Below are 19,575 nucleotides of genomic sequence, written 5' to 3'. Positions count from 1 at the left end.
GGCACCGGCAAAGACTTCCTAGAAAAGACCCTGGAGGCGCAGGCAGTCGAAGCCAAAATTAACTATTGGGATTGCATCAAATTGAGAAGTTTCTGAACTGCAAAAGAAACAGTCAGGAAAGTGAAGAGGCAACTGACAGAATGGGAAAAAATATTCGCAAACTATGCTACAGATAAAGGATTAATAACCAGAATCTACAAAGAGATCAAGAAACTCCACAACATTAAAACACTTAAGAGATGGGCCAAGGACCTCAATAGACATTTTTCAAAAGAGGAAATCCAAATGGCCAACAGGCACATGAAAAAATGTTCAAGATCACTAGCAATCAGGGAAATGCAAATCAAAACCACAATGAGGTTCCACCTCACCCCAGTTAGAATGGCTCACATTCAGAAATCTACCAACAACAGATGCTGGCGAGGATGTGGGGAAAAAGGGACACTAACCCACTGTTGGTGGGAATGCAAACTGGTAAAGCCACTGTGGAAGTCAGTCTGGAGATTCCTCAGAAACCTGAATATAACCCTACCATTCAACCCAGCCATCCCACTCCTCGGAATTTACCCAAAGGAAATTAAATTGGCAAACAAAAAAAGCCATATGCACATTAATGTTTATTACAGCTCAATTCACAATAGCTAAGACCTGGAATCAACCTAAATGCCCATCTATGGTAGACTGGATAAAGAAATTATGGGACATGTACTTTATAGAATACTATACAGCAGTCAAAAACAATGAAATCCGGTCATTTGCAACAAAATGGAGGAATATGAAAAACATTATGCTAAGTGAAATAAGCCAGTCCCAAAAGGACAAATATCATATGTTCTCCCTGATCAGTGACAACTAACCAAGCACCAAAAGGAAACCTGTTAAAGTGAAATGAACACTATGAGAAACGGTGACTTGATCAGCCCTTGCCCTGACTGCTGATGAACAACTTAATACGTTATTTTTTTTGTTTGTTCTACTTAATACTATTGGTTGAATTCTGTAATCAATACACAGTTATTCTTAAGTGTTGAAACAACTGAAAAGTGACCCCTGTTAAATATAAGAGTGGGAATAAGAGAGGGAAGAGATGTACAATTTGGGACATGCTCAAGCTGACTTGCCCCAAACAGTAGAGTTAGAAACATACCAGGGGATTTCAATTCAATCCCATCAAGGTGGCATGTACCAATGCCATCTCACTAGTCCAAGTGATCAATTTCAGTTCACAATTGATCATAATGATAGGACTAAGAGTCATAGGGATCACATAAACAAGACTAGTGTCTGCTAATACTAACCGATAGTATAAAAAAGGGAGAGAATGATCCAACATGGGAAGTGGGATACACAGCAGACTCAAAGAATGGCGGATGTCCTAAACAGCACTCTGGCCTCAGAATCAGCCCTTAAGGCATGTGGATCTGGCTGAAGAGCCCATAAGAGTATTTTAGGCATGGAAAGCCAAGACACTTTGGCAAAACAAAACAAAACAAAACAAACAAACAAACAAAAAACCTAAAGGAAAGATCTCTGCGAGTGAGATCCCAGTAGAAAGAATGGGCCATCAAAGAAGGAGGTACCTTTCTCTGAAGGGAGGAGAGAACTTCCACTTTGACTATGACCCTGTTGGAATAAGATCAAAGTTGGCGAACTCAAAAGGCTTCCATAGCCTTGGCAACTCATGACAAGAGTCTAGGGTGATTACTGACGCCATAAACAAGAGTGTCAATTTGTTAAGTCAACAACAGGAGTACTGTGCACTTACTCCTCATGTAGGATCTCTGTCCTTAATGTGCTGTACATTGCGATTTAATGCTATAACTAGTACTCAAAAGTATTTTTCACTTTGTGTTTCTATGTGGGTGCAAACTGTTGAAATCTTTACTCAGTATATGCTAAACTGATCTTCTGTATATAAAGAGATTTGAAAATGAATCTTGATGTGAATGGAAGGGGAGAGGGAGTGGGAAAGGGGAGGGTTGCGGGTGGGAGGTAAGTTATGGGGGGGGGGGAGCAATTGTAATCCATAAGCTGTACTTTGGAAATTTATATTCATTAAATAAAAGTTTAAAAAAAAAATCCAATGCCTGAGACACCTGCATCCCACTGTTGAGTGCCATTTCGAATTCTGGCTACTCTCCTTCTGATGCAGCTTTCTGCTCAAGCATCTGCACAAGCAGTGGATGATGACCCAAGTATCTGGGTCCCTACCACTCCAGTGGAAGATCCAGAGGGAGATGTTCTGGTATTTGGGAAGTGAACCAGTAGATGGAAAAAAAGGACCATTAAATGTCAAAATATTCTTTAGAACATTCAGATGACTTGGGATATTTAACTATTAAAATTGAAGGTTAAGAGTTAAAAGCAATTTAATACTTGATGGTGATAGTAATTACATTTACAACCCAACCGCTTTCTGTAAATGATGTTGTTTTGCATTTTGTATAGAAAACTGAAACTAAGAATGAGATCCCCTGATTTCCTGCTTATATAAAAGCTTAGATGTATCTGTAGGCTCTTATTGTCCCCATCTTTAAAGAAGTATTTCCTTCCCCTATCTTTTTTTTTTTTTAAAGGATAAGATTTTTTTAAAAAGATTTATTTAATTTTTTGAAGGTCAGAGTTACACAGAGAGAGAAGGAGAGGCAGAGAGAAAGAGAGAGAGAGAGAGAGAGAGAGAGAGAGGTCTTCCATCTGCTGGTTCACTCCCCAGTTGGCTACAACGGCTGCAGCTGCGCCCATTTGAAGCCAGGAGCCAGGAACTTCTTCCGGGTCACTCACGCTGGTGCAGGGGCCAGGGATTTGGGCCATCTTCAACTGCTCCCCCAGGCCATAGCAGAGAGCTGGATCGGAAGAGCAGTCGGGCCTCGAACTGGCGCCCATATGGGATGCTTGCACTGCAGGCGCAAGCCCCCATTCTCCTATCTCTGAGTAACATTTTCATCCACTTCTGAGACCCTCTGCCTCCAAATTTTCTCCATTTTTTTTTTTGTGTGTGTATCATTCAACCTTTTGCTCTCTTCAAATATATGGATATGTCCAATGTCTGTCATTTTAAAGAAACAGCCCCTGATTTGCTGTTGTTCCTTTCAAAATCAAATTTCTCTCTCAAGAGTAGTCTTTCCTCTCAGTCTCAACTCCTCCATTTTCAGTCACTCCTAAACACTTTGGATGCCACATAACCCACTGACAAACCCAAGGGACAGTTTTTCAGTTCTCATTTCACTCACCTGATGAGCCTGAAACGGTTTTCCTGCCCATTTAGATTCCACATTGCAACTGCCTTTAAGAAACTATCCCAGTCAAGTTTTAGTATAGTATGAAAGAAGACCAGCCACAATTTTTTGAAAAGACTATTAAAATTCCACCTTATCCAATTATATATCTGTTAAGGTGGATTTTCTTTATTTAACTCAACCAAATGAACATACCGGACACACTGGATGCAGTAACAGATAAGAAAATCAGACCGTCTATATTAAGCTAGATACTAAAAAGATTACCAGGGGCCAGCCCTGTGGGCACTTGTTCAAGTCCCAGCTGCTCCACTTCCAATCCAGCTCCCTGCTAATGCACCTGGGAAAGCAGCAGAGGGTGGCCCAAGTCCTTAGGCCCCTGCACCCACATGGGAGACCTGGAGGAAGCTCCTGGCTGCTGCCTTCGGTCTGGCCCAACTCTGGTTGTTGTGGCTATTTTGGGAGTGAACCAGTGGATGGAAAACCTCTCACTCTCTGTCTCTACCTCTCTGTGAAACTCTGCCTTTCAAATAAATAAAATAAATCTTTAAAAAAAGATTAGCAAAAATTCAATATGCCTGTATTTATTTGTGGAGAAAGTGAAATGATTATGTGCATTAAGGTATTGTTTATGTTAATACAAGATGGGTTTCCTACTATTGTTTTAACATTGATATTTTAAATATCCTTAGTAAACTGATAAATTTACTGATATTGGTAACATCAGTACCAATAACCCACATAGAAAAGCCTCTTTGGGGGTTCACTATCACTTTTAAGAGTATATAAGGAGTTTCCTCATGAAGAAGTTTGAAGATCACTGATTTAATCTATATAGTTATCCAGTGCTGATCTCTGATCCCATGTACTGCAGAGAGATTAAGTGAAATTCTATTTATAAAATATGAAAACAGAGTATTTGACATCCTCCAAATAAAGCACATTGCTTGTTTCTTACAAAATCAGCTGAAAACAACCCAGGTGTACATGTATCAGAAATGACTTTGAAATAACAATTTGACATTGTAACTCATAAGCAGTTCAGATTATTGGAATACTGTAGTTTAAAACATAATAGTAGTTACAAGTTCTGAATTGAATATTGTGTAATATGTTTCAAAGTATCACTTAAGGTGCAAATAATATATAATTTCATGGAAATGAAGCTATCTAGAACTTTTTCAGAATAAGTGCCATAGTAAGATAGTTTCAACATCATCATAGCCACCCTTTAATCCCCAGTATCTCCTAATACCCTTCCATTTTTAGAAATGTTATATGCATGAGGTCTTACCAACTTTAAGGAAATGAATTTAATGGAAACTCTTTCAGTTAAAGATATTAAAAAGTTATTTGGGGCCCGTGGTGTGACATAATGCGTAAAACCACTGCCTGTGGTGCTGGCATACGATATGAGCGCTGGTTCAACTCCTGGCTGCTCCATTTCTGATCCAGCTCCTTGTTTGTTTGGTTTTTTTTTTAAAGACTTTATGTATTTATTTATTTGAGAGGTATAATTACAGTCAGTGAGAGGGAGAGACAGAGAGAAAGTCTTCCTTCAGTTGGTTTACTCCCCAGATGACAACAATGGCTGGAGCTGCGCCAATACAAAGCCAAGAGCCAGGTGCTTCTTCCTGGTCTCCCATGCTTTCCCAGGCCTTAGCAGAGAGCTGGATTGCAAGAGGGGCAGCCGGGACTAGAACCTGTACCCATGTGGGATGCCGGCACTGCAGGCAGAGGATTAACCTACTGCGCAACAGAGCTGGCCCCCCCAGCTCCCTGTTAACATGCCTGAGAAAAGAGCAAAAGAGGGCCCAAATGCTTGGGCCCCTGCAACCACGTGGGAGATTCAGAAGAAGCTCCTGGCACCTGGTTTCAGATTGACCCAGCCCTGGCCCTTGTAGCCATTTCAGGAGTGAACCAGCATAAGGAAGATCTCTCTCTCTCTCTCTCTCTCTCTCTAACCCTGCCTTTCAGATAAATATATAAATCTTTAAAAAGTAGTTATCTGCAATAAAACATCATTTTGCTCATTATATCCTAGAATGTTAACAGTATTTTTTTAACAGTATTAATATCATGAGAAAAAAGCCAGATTATTAAAAATGTCTAATCAGTATGTTTTGCAATTGCAGAGGTCCAAACTGTCCATCACAAAACAAAATAATTTTTCACTTCAATAAAGCATTTATTCACAGTGGCCCTGTCCTCATGAGAGGTAAGACAATACATAGTTTTCTGCTGATGTTACTAATACTATAGCTAAATGAACAGATGTGTCAATATGTATTTTATAATGACATTTAAAAACAAAAACAAAGTGGGCTCTATCCAGGTCATGGTGAAGACTGGTTAAAGCCCTAGGATGGCCTATCTACTTTAAAGTTTCAAAAATGAAAGAGGGATGATGTTATGGTATCTCCTTGATTTTTCCATATTGAATTTGCAATTTCAGAACATCTTTCATATAAAAACGCTGAGTAGGATGTTGTATTTCTTTCCTGTTTTAAAAAGGATGTGAGAGGGATTAAGACTATGGGCTCTGAAATTACAGTGCTTAGGATTGCTAGTTGTATGAAACTGGGAATGACAGCTAACCTTTCAGTGCCTAGTGTTCTTACCTACAAAATAATGGCATTAACAAAACTACCCCAGGGAATTGTGTAAGCCACCCAAAGAAATACATATATGCAAATAACCTAATACTTGGTTGACAGATGGTAGATGTAGGGACTCATATGACAGCAAGTCTTTCTTATCAACATTAATATTCCATTGGTTGAAGGAGGGAGATGGATACTAACATAAATGATGGGGCTGAAATAAAGCAGTAAAGGTTAAAGTGAATTTAGAAATAAATATCACTAAATTCTGAAGTTCTATGTCACACAAGAGTTGTATGAATAGATCTTATAGTATTGCAGAATCTCTGTAACCTAGGTATTTTCAGAAGATTAAATAATGCTAAGAGAAAGCTGGAGACTGAAAAAACAAAAAAACAAAGATTTGATCAGTTGCATGTGTTTGCATTAATACTTTCAGCCTAAAGCTTTGAAGACTAAGGAAAGGAACAGTTGATTTGCAGAAAACAAACAAAAGAAAAACACAACAAAATCCACTGTCCTCTCAAATCATAACGAGGGCACATCTAACAGAAAAGGATTAATTGTTGGATGTTGATTATCATGATATACCAAGTATCACTTGATCTTAGCCAAAAAGTCGAGAAGTGATTATATACCAACTACTAACACTTGAGTTTTAAATGTGCAGAATCCACACATTCAACCATCTGTTAAGCACTTACAGGTAAACTAGGTACACTGTTAAACATTAGGGAAATTGATATGAGTGAAATACATTTCAGGAAGTTCACCATGTTGGGGAGAAGACAATATGTAAACAGATAATACAAATAAAACAAAATAAACGCTTAAAAATACAGATTTTAATGGAGTGTTCGGGGAGCCTCGAAAGGGATTTGAGCTGGATCTGACAAAGAAGGCAAAGATTTTTTTTCCAGACTGAAGGAAAGGCATTCCAGATACAGGGAACAACACATGTGCAAAAATATGAAGTAGCATTAAGTTTGAAAGGTGGTGACATTTCCTGTGGCTGGGCCATTGGGAACCTGCTGGGAAAGTAGGCAGGAAACAATGGTCTCAGGCCATGTCAGGTTTCATCCCATGCCCTGGGTACTTTTATGAGCAACATGTTCCTAGTAAGTGTGTCCCCCCAGAAAAGTATCAATTCAGTTTGCTTTTTCAGAAAAATTACTCTGGTGATCTTCCAGAGAATATACTGAAATGGAAGATAACCCAAATGTGAATGTAATTCCTTCCTTGCCTGAAAAAAACAGCTGCTTTAGCAAAGCAGCATCACCATACTGATGATCACAAATAAATTATTATCTACACCAAGAGAACAAATGTCCACATAAAAACATATATTTATGAATAATTATGGTGATCTCAGAAAACTGCTAATATTTTTAACACTGCCATCATTATGTATATTATATCAGTTATATATACTATATACTTTTGAGTTCTTTTCAAAATATCCATAATAAGCAAACAGTACATTTATAATCAATAACAAATTTGAAAAGCACATTGCTCGCTGTATTTCATAAATAACTGTCTTTATTAAAATCTTAAAACTACAATATTACCTTTTTGTCTCCTTGTTTTCGTCTCCTTAACCCTGGTCTATAATCATCTCCAAATCTCAGAAAGTAATAGTAGGAAACCAGTCTCTCAATAGGATCCCTTATGACATTAATGTAAATTGGCTTCTTCTTCACACCAAATCTGAAACAGAACACAATTTAAAACGTGAAATCAGAAATCCTGAAATTGCATGTATAAGTCTGAAGTATTAATATTACATAGAAAGAAGAAAATGACTTAATTTAATTAAAATAGAATATGTGGAAATTGGGAAACATTTCATCACCATTTATACCAGAATAAAATAAACAAAAAATAAGAATTCAAAAATTATGGCTTGAAGTCATGTAAAGAAGGGAAAAATCAATGAAAAATAATTTTAAACTTTACTGACAAGAATTATACAAAATATTTTAACTATATCTTCATTAGATTTTAAATCCAAGTAGACAATTCTTCTCAAAATAGTACACACATATTATTATGAAAATCACTTTACACACTAAGAAAGATTTTAGTATTTAAAATTTTTAAATGAACTTATTAAAAAAGTATAATATTCCATAATCAATCTCTATGCTGCAAAAAGACTTAAATCTACATTAAACGTGTAGCAAAGATTTCTCATCTCTGGTCCACCAAACTAGGTCAACTTTATCAATGGACACAGCAGTAGTCAACACCAGTGAGACCATCTGAATCTATCTACAACAGTTGCTCATTTTAAAGACAAGTGAAATATATTACATTTTTAGCATTATTTTCTTAGAGAATGACAATGATTTGAAGGAACACAGAAAATTTTTACTTTAAAGAGCCTGTAGACCCTAGAACTGACCAATTGATTTCTTGTTTTAACATCCTCCCCTGCTCCTAGTCTTGAAATGTTATCTGGATTCCTCCCTTTCCTTTATTCTTCATTTAATAAAGCTACCAAGTCCTTTAATTTTTCTTTCATAAGGTTTCTCCCATATTGGACCTGTCTTTTTCTTTCCCAGTGCCTTCTTCCTAAACCTTTTGCTTAGATTGCTGCTGTAATTAGTTGGCTTTCTTCTATCCAGTCTTTCTCCATTTCAATTTACTTTCCATACCAATTTTTAAGCGATGTTCCTAAAACACTACTTGTTAGTTCACTCTTCTTAGGAGTCTGAAATAACTCTATTGACTAGTTGACATCAAATCCACTCTCTTGCCTGAAATTTGTTTGCCTATATTTGAGGTGCCACCTGATTAATTTTTTTTCTTTAATTCTCCTCAAACAAGAAACCATTTATCTATTAAGAGTTAAGTCCACCTCTGCTAATTTCTCCCATACATCATACATATCCCTATTTCTCCAGAAATGCCTTTGCTCATTTTGTCCTTCTTAACTAGAATGCCATCCTCAAAACATACTTTCTGTGTATCTAGTATATGCCAGACATTCTTCTAAATACTAAGATATAGCTGGGAACAACAAAAGATAAAATCCTTGCCTTTCTGGAGTTAATGTACTACACGTGGGAGGAAAAGACCATAAAGAAATAAATAAGTAAATATGTCAGATGTAGGGAGTGCCAAGGAGAAAACTAGCCCAGTGAAAGGGTATAGAAGTGGCAGGGGAGGTGAGGGAGAGTGAAAGTGAACATAGTGTTTTTAGGAAGGTGTCACCTAGGAGGGAGCTATGCAGGTACCTGCAAGACAGGACTGCCAAGTATGAAGGCTCCATAGCAGCTTAGTGACAGGTATTTTGGGGAAAGCAAGATCAAGCTGGCTGCAAAAACAGAGGGGACAGTAAGAGGATGAGAATCGAGAGGCGGAGAATGGGGTGGAGTGAGTACAGATCACATGGATTTTGTAGATATTACACACATTAATTTTTACAGAGAGTCAGGAGGTAGGGCAAAGAAATGTCTTATATTAAAAGGCTGTTAGCTGGTGTTCTGGAATAAACAGAATGGCGTTAACAACATCTGCTTTGTTTTGATTCCTCCTGCACTCAGGAGCCATTGCTATCAGCCTAGTAGCTTGTACGACTAGTGCTTCTCAAACAGCATTATAAACCACTTGAGGCCAGAAAGTGCCAATATGGCAGTAAAAACTTCTTTCGCAACTTTTATTCAAAAGAGGAAAACAGGGGTGGGTGTTGTGTTACAGCAGGTTAAGCTGCTGCTTGAGATGCCTGCATCCCACATGGGAGTGCCCAGGATCAAGTCCTGCCACTGCTTCCACTTCAGCTTCCTGCTAATGTGCACCCCGGGAGGCAGCAGAGGATGGGCCCTGTCACCCATGTGTGAGACCTGGATCGAGCCCTTGGTCCTGGCTTCAGCCTGGCCCAGCCATGGTTGTTTTGAGCAACATCGGATGAAATAGAGATAGATTTCTCTCTCTCCTGCTCTTGGTGTGCATTTCAAGTAAATAAATAAATGTAAAAAAACAAGACCCTCTCACTAAAAAACAAAAGAGGAAAACAGTATTGTTGGAAATGTACAGCTCTGTCACGTGGGTATCAGAGTAGGAGCTTCTTGAGGGCAGCGACTGTTTTTCTCTCATTTGTAGTCTTATCACTAGTGCTCAGCACTGCCCTACACACAGGTGTCGAACTATCAGTAGAATTAGGTTGAACAGTCTGTTGTGAAGTAACCACTTAAAGTCCTTCTGTGAGTGAATGCACTCAGCAGTGAGAAGAGCACGGGGCTTCAGGAACATAACTTCTCCCTGAGCTGACAGAGGGAGAGCATAGGATGATGGGATAATGACATCATTCTTAAGACAGTGGGATTTCTTGGGAGCCATTATTAGCCATTGCCCCACCCTGAGCCATTCCTCTGGGAATGTCCCAGAAGAATCTCTCTCACCAATGTTTCCTCTTTTCCCTTGCCCCTAGACTGGGCAGCAATTTGTGCCAGGCAGCAGTGAAAAGGGGATATGGCACTTTATAGAATTCTTCTTGTTTTGCGGGAAGTGGCTGCCTTTGGATTGGATATGGGTGACATCTATTACGTACGGAGGTATGATTTAGTAAGAATTCTTTCTGAAAATTGATCATAACTATTTGTAAGTTAGGGAATGGTTACATATTAGGGTGCTTTAAGAAGTCCATGGAATATGGAATTAAAAGATAAGTTTATTTCAGTGCAAAAAATGTGAGACCAATGTAGTTTTCCCCATAACATGTATGTCCATGAACTGTCTAAAGACCCCTCGCAGAATGAAGAGCTGTAGATAGGCGAGAGAACATAATGGGAAATGAGCATGACAAAAATGCCATCAGCACCACACAGCTCTTCTGTTAGGGAACAAGAGTTAACAAGGTTTGTTGGTTTAACTTTTTTTTGACCAACCAGGTAGTTTATATAGGGTGGAAAGTAAAGATGGCAACTCATCTTTAACCTGAGTCAGCGATCTGAACTCTTCCTCAGCAGAGTTGGAAGAACAGAAAACTTATATAGGCTGAGGGAATATCATGGCCTGTTAACATATGATATTCTTAAGAAAAGAAGAGCATATTTGGTAGAAATTTGAAGATATAGAGGAAAAATGAAAAAAATATATAATCTGAGCAGCAGGTTGGTAAGAAGATGTTTTCAGAACCTCATTCTAGCCAAACCAGCATATGTGGTGTGACAAAGCACAAGACATAAAATAGGCTCATTTCTTTGCAAGTACACCTCATAAATAGCTTGGATAGACAAGTGAACAACAAAAACAGCTAAAAGACCAAGTGCACACCTGGAGTGTTTGTAAGGAACCTCGCCTAGTGGCTGAAGTCTGAAAGGCAGATGATGAGGCTGTAATAGGGGAAAACAACCGCTGGGAAACATTATTCATTGATGTGTCTGCTTCACACTAGACTTAACATCTCTAAACATCAGTCTCACTGTGGACATTTATACCTTGTACCATAGATATTTATTCTGGACCCTCTCAGCCCTAAGGGGTTCAGAGAAGCTTTCAAATCCTAGTGGCAGGTTGCCACGGTCAGGTTTCAAACAGAAGTGAATCATCTGTTGGTATTGTTGATCTCACTGATGATAGTGTCGTGACTAAGTGGTTTTCCAAGTAATTAATTTAACTCCACAAGGGCATTCATTTACTACACATCTATTGGGAAGGTTCAACTTAAAAAAAAAAAAAGGAGGAGGTTTAACAATTCTGAATGTTGGAGAGGAAGATACATGGAATTCTTTAACACTATTGGTGAGATTACAAACAATACAACAACTTGGGAAAACAGTTTGCAGTTTCTGATAGAGTTACCATATAACCCAGCAATGCCACTTGTAGGTTTTTACCCATGAGAAATTAAGACACATGTCCACAGTACACCTGCACACAAATGTTTTCACAGTTTTATTCAGAATGAACCAAATGTGTAAATCACCTAAATATCCAGTAACTGGTAAATGGATAGAAATTATGGTATATCTATACATTGGAGTATTATTTAGCAAGGAACTAACCATCAAATGGATGAAAGTCAAAAGTGTTATATTAAGTGAATAATGATAGTCTCAAAAGCACTGCAGACTGAGATGCCATGATGTTGAAGAAAAGGATTGTCCAGGACAATGCTACGCGTTCTTGCTTGGGTGCTGTGACAATTAGAAAGGCATGAACTTTCCAACAGAGAAAAACGAAGGTGAAGACAGGGTCTTATACAGTGCCTAAGAACTGGGTATAATAAACAACAGCAGAGGCTCAGACTGGGAAAAGAAAACATCAGGAAGTAATATGGTAAGGGAAAGAAGATGGAATTTTAAAGAATCCTAACACTGCTCCCTGTGAGGCACAGAACCAAGTGCTTCAAATACATTAGCATATTGAATTCTCACAACCATCCCATGCAGTAGCTACTTTAATTACCCTTATTTCACAAATGTGGACACTGAAGCCCAGAGATCCGAGGGAATGTGGCTGCAATGACAGAGCTGGTGAGGAGTCGAGGTGGATCTAACTGCAGATCTGTCTGGCTCCAGAGACTGTTCCTCGACAGTCTACAGATCAATGCTGTAGAAAGAGCTAGTACCGGGGCTGGCGCTGTGACACTGGGTAAAGCTGTGCCTGCAATGCCGTATGGGCACAAGTTCTAGTCCTGGCTGCTCCATTTCCAATCCAGCTCCCTGCTAATGGCCTGAGAAACCAGCAGAAGATGGCTCAAGTCCTTACCCCTGCACCCATGTGGGAGACCTAGCTTCCATCTGGCCCAGCCTTAGCCGTTGCCACCATTTGGGGAATGAACCAGTAGATGGAAGATTCTCTTTCTCCCCCCCTCTCTCTGTAACTTTGCCTTTCAAATAAATAAAAATAAATCTTTTTTAAAAAAATGAAACAGCTAGTACTAGTACAAGGTCAATAAAAAGGCAGCTCCTGTACATTGCCTGTAATGATTAAAATGATTTTTAGATGTTTCTACAGTGTTTTGATATATTTGTTGGAAGTTGTAGGCAATGCTGCAAACTTGAACTGGTTCAGCAGAGAAGTGTAAGGTTAAAAGGACAACCTCACTTGAATCTCTATACTAACAAATCCTATTAGGACTAAAAGATTGCCACTTTATTGCACTCTAGGCTATTCCAGACTTAGTGAAGCATTTAGTTATTTGCTTCCTGTCCTGACACATCTGCTTCTTTACTGACTCACCTTAATTGCTCTGAAAATGACAAGAGAGGTAATATCGGAGAAAAAATGACAGTGATGAAAACTCACTGGCATTTCTGGGGACAACAAGAAATGTGTACCAAAGGACACATCTAACATATGCCTAAATAAAACTGTTTGAAGAAAATCAAAGTGGAATAATAGGGGCTGGTGCTGTGCTGCAGGAGGTTGAGCCTGCTGCACTGGCCTCCCATGTGGGCACCAGTTCGAGTCCCAGCTGCTCCACTTCCAATCCAGCTCCCTGCTAATGTGCCTAGGAAAGCAGCAAGGGATGGCCCAAGCATTTGGGCCCTTGTCACCCACATGTGAGACCCGCATGAACTCCTGGCTCCTGGCTTCAGCCTGGCGCAGCCCTGGCTATTACAGCCATTTGGGAAGTGAGCGAGCAGATGGAAGATCTCTCTGTCTCTCCTCTCTCCTCTCTCACTCTCACCTCTCTCTCACTCTCTCTCTCTCTTTTTTTTTTTTTTTTTTTGACAGGCAGAGTGGATAGTGAGAGAGAGAGACAGAGACTAAGGTCTTCCTTTTTACGGTTGGTTCACCCTCCAATGGCTGCTGCGGCCAGCGCATCGTGCTGATCTGAAGCCAGGAGCCAGGTGCTTCTCCTGGTCTCCATTGCAGGTGCAGGGCCCAAGGACTTGGGCCATCCTCCACTGCCTTCCCGGGCCATAGCAGAGAGCTGGCCTAGAAGAGGAGTAACCGGGACAGAATCCGGCGCCCCAACCGGGACTAGAACCCTGTGTGCCGGCGCCGCAAGGCGGAGGATTAGCCTGTTAAGCCACGGCGCCGGCCTCTCTCTCTCTCTCTCTTAATCTGGGTCTCCCATGAGGGTACAGGGGCTCATGTACTTGGGCCATCTCCTACTGCTTTTCCAGGCTATAGAAGAGAGCTGGATCAGAAGAGGAGCAGCTGGGACACGAACAGGCACCCACATGGAATGCAGGCATTGCAGGCGAGGCTTAGCCCACTATGACACAGCAACAGCCCCCTTTTTCTAAATTTAGAGCATTATCATATTTACTTTATTTTAAAATTGTGGTAAAAATGGGGCCGGCGCTGTGATGCCACAAGTTAAAGCCCCAGTCTGCAGTGCTGGTATCCCATATGGGTGCTGGTTTAAATCTAAGCTACTCCATTACCAATCTAGCTCACTGCTATGGCCTGGGAAAGCAGTGGAAGATGGCCCAAGTCCTTGGGCCCCTGCACCCACATGGGAGACCTGGAAGAAGCTCCTGGCTCTTGGCTTCAGATTGGCCTAGCTCCAGCCATTGCAGCCATCTGGGGAGTGAACCAGTGGATGGAAGACCTTTCTCTCTCTCTCTCTCTCTCTCTCTCTGCCTCTCTGTAACTCTGCCTTCCAAATAAATAAATAAATCTTTAAAAAAAATTGGTGGTAAAAAGAAAATAAAACAGTAATTAAACACCAGCAGGGAAAATCAAAAGAAAAAAGCACTAGGAAATATGCTAAAAAATCAAATAGGATAAGGGAAAAAGTTGTCAGATATAAGAATGTAAGACGCTAAGAAGATATTTTTGCTATTACTCTAAAGTTTTGGAAAAAAAAAAGAACAAGTAAATATAACAAAAACATGGCTTGAGTAGATAGAAGCTTACAAATGTTGTATGTGTTTCTTAATGATCAATCTAAACTGAAAGGAGCTTTTATTTTTAATTTCCCTATCTTGTTTCCTGGGTTTTCCTTCTTTTTAGCATGTATGCTAAGGTAAATGAAAAACCATATGATTAACTTTTTCTTTTGCCAAATCCACCATTTTCTCTTAAAGCTTTTTAGTGAACTCCATAAAGAATACGGCCTGGGCGTTTGGCATAGCAGTTAAAACGCCTCTTGAGATGCCTGCATCCCATATTGAAGTGTGTGGCTTCTAGTCTTGGCTCTGCTTCCCATCCAGCTTCCTGCAAATGCTTGTTCTGGGAAGCACCCACTCCAGGACGTGGGTCCCTGTGATTCACCTAGGAGACCCAGACTGAGCTCTGGATTCCTGGCTTTAGCCTCATCCAGCGCTAGTTGCTTTAGGCATTTAAGAAGTGAACCAGCAGATGCCTCTGGCCCTCTCTCCCTGCCTTTCAAATACATAAAAATACATTAAAAAATGCTTTGAAAAATAAAGTATTTTTAAAAATTGGTGAGATGCTATTTCTTTCCCCTTCCTTCCCCATTCATGGAGTTTTATGACTACTGATTATATCTGTAACAGCTCTAATAAATTATATGCATCCAGATACATTTCCTCTAGATGATTTTATTTAGGTATCTGTTTAAAATCTTGTAAAATTCTATTAAGAATTTTCACGATATGTCTCACTTCTAGTAACATGAGACCCATTTTGAAAACATTCATGTCCATATTTAATAAATAAGATTAATCTTTCAGAAAGCTTTATACTTTTCAACTGCAAGAACCCCAACATACACCAGAGCTTTGTTCTAAGTACAAGACTTTGCCAAAAGCAAAAGCACTCAATATATAATTTTAATAATGAAAACCTAAAGTATTAGAAACCGAGCTGTGTGTGGAGAAAAATAAATCATTTAGGTGAAAGGGTAACAAACATTCAATTCAAGGATAATGCAGCCCTAAGGGAAAATATGCATATGAATGAAGTTTATGAAATTGGTTCAATGCCTCTGTAAAGAAAAAATAATTAGTTTATTCTAAAGCTGCCTATAAAATGTTTTCAATATTGCAGGATGAATTATTTATAGAAAAATGTACATCTAACTTTAAAGCTACATTTTATTGAAAGATCTTGAATACTCTGGGAGGATTAGAAATAGGAATATACCATTTTATGTATGTACTAGTTGGGTGGTTCTTTTTTAATCACAGGATTTCCAAAAAAGATTTATTATCAATTGGAATCAGTAATATTCCATTCTACTCTTTTTCTTTGCAAATGAAAGATGCTGAATTGAGAATAAGATAAAACTTTCTTTTAAATAAATTATATTTTATTTGTTTGAGTTGGTGTTGTGGCATATTGGGTAAAGTCTCTACTTTCGATACCTGTATCTCATATTGGTGCTAGTTAGTGTTCCACTTCTGATCCAGCTCCCTGCTAATGGCCTGGGAAAAGCAGCAAGAGACGGCTCAAGTGTTTGGGCCTTCCCATCCATGTGGAAGACCCAGATGAACCTCCTGGCTTCTGGCTTCAGCTTGGCCCAGCCCTGGCTGCTGTGGGCATCTGGGGAATCCATCTGTGGGCATTCGTTTCTCACTATAACTCTGACTTTCAAATAAAGACATAAAAACCTTAAAATATTTTATTTATTTGAAAGGTAGAGTGACAGAACTGAGAGAGAGAGAAAGCGATCTTCCAACCACTGGTTCACTCCCCAAATGGCCACAATGGCCAAAGTAGGTCCAGGCTGAAGCTGGGAGCCAGGAATTCCTTCCTGATCTCCTATATGGGTAGCAGGCACACTAGTACTTGGGCCATTTTCCGCTGCTTTCCCAGGCACATTAGCAGGGTGCTGGATTGGCAGCAGAGTAGCTGGGACTTGAACTAGTGCTCTGAATATCAGATGCCAGCATTGCAAGCAGTGGTTCAAGTTGCTATGCCCCATGACTTTGATTTTAAAGCTTACATAGAATGTCTTTTAAAGTTGACAGATACATGAGGATATACTCCTTTAAATCATGATTGCTAATTAAAAACTTGAGTGAGCATGCCTAAGGTTAACAGTAAAATATGTATTTTTAAATAGTAAAAATTTTAGTATTTTTGACAATAATGAGATTTTTAAAAGATTTTTTTGAGATTTATTTATTTATTTGAAAGGCAAAGCCAGAGAGAGAAAGGGAGAGACAGAGAGAGAGAGAGAGAGAGAGGGAGAAAGAAGAGGGGAGGGGAGGGAAGGGGAGGGGAGGGGAGGGGAGAGGAGAGATCTTCCATCTGCTGGTTCACTTCCCAAATAGCCATGACTGGGACTAGGCCAGGCAAAAGCCAGGAGCTAGGAGCTTCATCCTGCTCTCCCATGTGGGTGCAGGGACTCAAGGATCCTCAGTTGCTTTCCCAGGCCCATTAGCAGGGAGCTGGATCAGAAATGGAGCAGCTGTGACTCCAACAGGCACCCTTATGAGATGCCGGTGCCAGAGGTAGCAGCTTTACCCGCTACGCCACAGTGCCAGCCCAATAATGACTATTATTAGAGAAAACATTAAGATTTCCAATTTTATTATAATGGTACTATATGTACTATAAAAAACAAAAACAAACAAAAACCAACCAGATCCACAAGACTCATGTTTCAAACATCCCTTTTAACTCACCTTCTGGTTAACATTTAACAGGGCACAGAGTCTACAGAGGACCACACAGTGCTTGAATACTTCCAGGAGGCCTTGTAATCTTCTGAACTTTTTGGATTGGATTATGATGGAAAAACCCTGATCCTGCTCCTCCCCACAAAACATGGAATAGGAGACTTACTTATCTCCAATAACAACCAAGTTCAATGAAAGCAAATCAGGAACAAAAACAACTCTTCCTAATACCTCGGAATTTTAAGGATGAAACAAGACAGCCCCAGGGAAAGTGTACACTTTCCTGTGCCTTAGCTATCAGGCAGACACACTGGGGCACCACTGAGAGCTTCTTTGCTTTCTCAGTTCTGTCAAAGATGTGGTAAGCTGCAGTCTGAATGATCAGGTCACGACCTGGCCTAGTCTGAAACAGCGTCATTCTGGCTGCACAAGAAACATACACATAATAATGACAGGAAAAAACTTTACAGAGTGTTACTTAAACTTATCGTGAAGGTCTGCAGTTAAAATAAGAACTGAACTGTCATTTTATGAACACTAGGGGGCAGTAAAGCACTAGAAGGTGTATTTAAATTCCAGATCTACCCGGGACCAGGACAAGCTAGTACATTCTTTTTTTGGAAAATCAAAATCATAGCAATTTAATGAACTTAAATCTTTTTAGGCTGCTAAAGTACACAGTATTCTTCAGTGTGTCATTTTAGATGTTACTTACTTTGCAAAATCCAAATAAGAAACATGTCCATGATAAAAACCTGGTTTCATCTCTTTCCAGGAAGTTATATTCTTTACAAAGCGCACCTATAAAGGGAGAATACACTTGTTATTTAAAAATTGGAAGAAAATGAAATTTGATAATAGCAAAATAGTTCCTACTTTGGAATTTAAAACCAGGCACACAGGGGCCAGCATGTGGTGCAGTGGGTTAAACCACCACTGGATGCTGGCACCCTATATGGAAGCACAAGTTTGAGTCCTGGCTACTCTGCTTCCAATCCAGCACCCTGCTATTGCACATGGGAAAGCAGCGAAGATGGTCCAAGAGCTTGAGCACCTGCCATCCACATGGGAGACCCAGATGGGGTTTCAGGTTCTTGGCTTCAGCCAGGCCTAGCCCTGGCCATTTGGGAGTGAACCAGCAAAACCTGGCAAACTATTTTGACAATTATAGAGCTTGCAGCAGTGGTTTGGACTAGGAAAGCATAGTGTAATCTATAACTAACTAATTCATCACAGAAAAAGCTCCTATCACCACACTAAGAGAAAAACAAAAGATGATTCCAAATACAAAACTGCACAGTGTCATTACGTGCAACGTCAAACAGCAAGTACACTTGCATAGGATGGGAGGAGTGGGGCAGAGGCCTGTGTATCCACTGCCTACCAGCACGTACACTGAAGAAGGCAATCTGTGCTACAGGAATATTCTATGTACATTCAGTTTTTTCTTCTTAGAGACAGATTATTCATAAAAATTCATTTTTATTAATGACTCAACAAATAAATATGAAAAAATATATAAAATAACTAATTCTTAAACCAAAATTATTATTATTTTTTTATTTGACAGGCAGAGTTAGACAGTGAGAGAGAGAGACAGGAAGAAAGGTCTTCCTTCCATTGATTCACTCCCCAAATGACCGCTATAGCTGGAGCTGCGCAGATTCGAAGCCAGGTGCTTCTTCCTGGTCTCCCATGTGGGTGCAGGGGCCCAAGCACTTGGGCCATCCTCCACTGCCTTCCTGGGCCACAGCACAGAGCTGGACTGGAAGAGGAGCAACCTGGACAAGAATTCAGCACCCATATGGGATGCCGGCGCCACAGGCGGAGGATTAACCAAGTGAGCCATGGCACTGGCCCCATAAACCAAAATTATTAAAGATGATAATTATCAGAAGATTTAGAGTTATGAGCAGATATTATAAGCTTACTGATAAAAGCTTAGCAGAAATGTGATATAGGTCAAACAAAAGATTAAAAAAGAAATATTAATTTATTGGAATTAAAAGTATATGAAAATTAGTATGAAAAATTCTGCAAATATCAAATAGTTTTTAAAAGAAATGGTTAATACTAAAGTTGATAAACCTAAGTATCACCAGTTGCAAACTCACAATATATAATTTCAGAGGAAAATGGTACATTTTTTAAAAAATTTATTTATTTACTTGAAAGGCAGAGTTACACAGAGGGAAGAGCAGAGAGAGAGAGAGAGAATCTTCCATCCGCTGGTTCACTCCC

At 39.6% G+C, this 19,575-nt stretch overlaps 1 protein-coding gene across 3 annotated transcripts in view; it reads right to left on the bottom strand.

Moving 5' to 3' along the window:
- HS2ST1 (heparan sulfate 2-O-sulfotransferase 1) overlaps positions 1-19,575 on the bottom strand; it is a 206,107-nt gene that overhangs the window by 10,741 nt on the left and 175,791 nt on the right. For all 3 annotated transcript variants that reach the window (XM_062191665.1, XM_062191667.1, XM_062191668.1), the window contains 2 exons: positions 18,050-18,135; positions 7,411-7,549 (listed from right to left, as the gene is read on the bottom strand). In XM_062191665.1, the coding sequence (XP_062047649.1) occupies positions 7,411-7,549; positions 18,050-18,135 (225 nt within the window). The remainder of the gene's footprint in view (positions 1-7,410; positions 7,550-18,049; positions 18,136-19,575) is intronic.

Source organism: Lepus europaeus, chromosome 5 (genome assembly GCF_033115175.1).
Source record: "Lepus europaeus isolate LE1 chromosome 5, mLepTim1.pri, whole genome shotgun sequence".
Classification (NCBI taxonomy): Eukaryota; Metazoa; Chordata; class Mammalia; order Lagomorpha; family Leporidae; genus Lepus; species Lepus europaeus.
The sequence above is the reverse complement of the archived record's forward strand: the minus strand, read 5'-3'. Positions and strand labels throughout refer to the sequence as shown.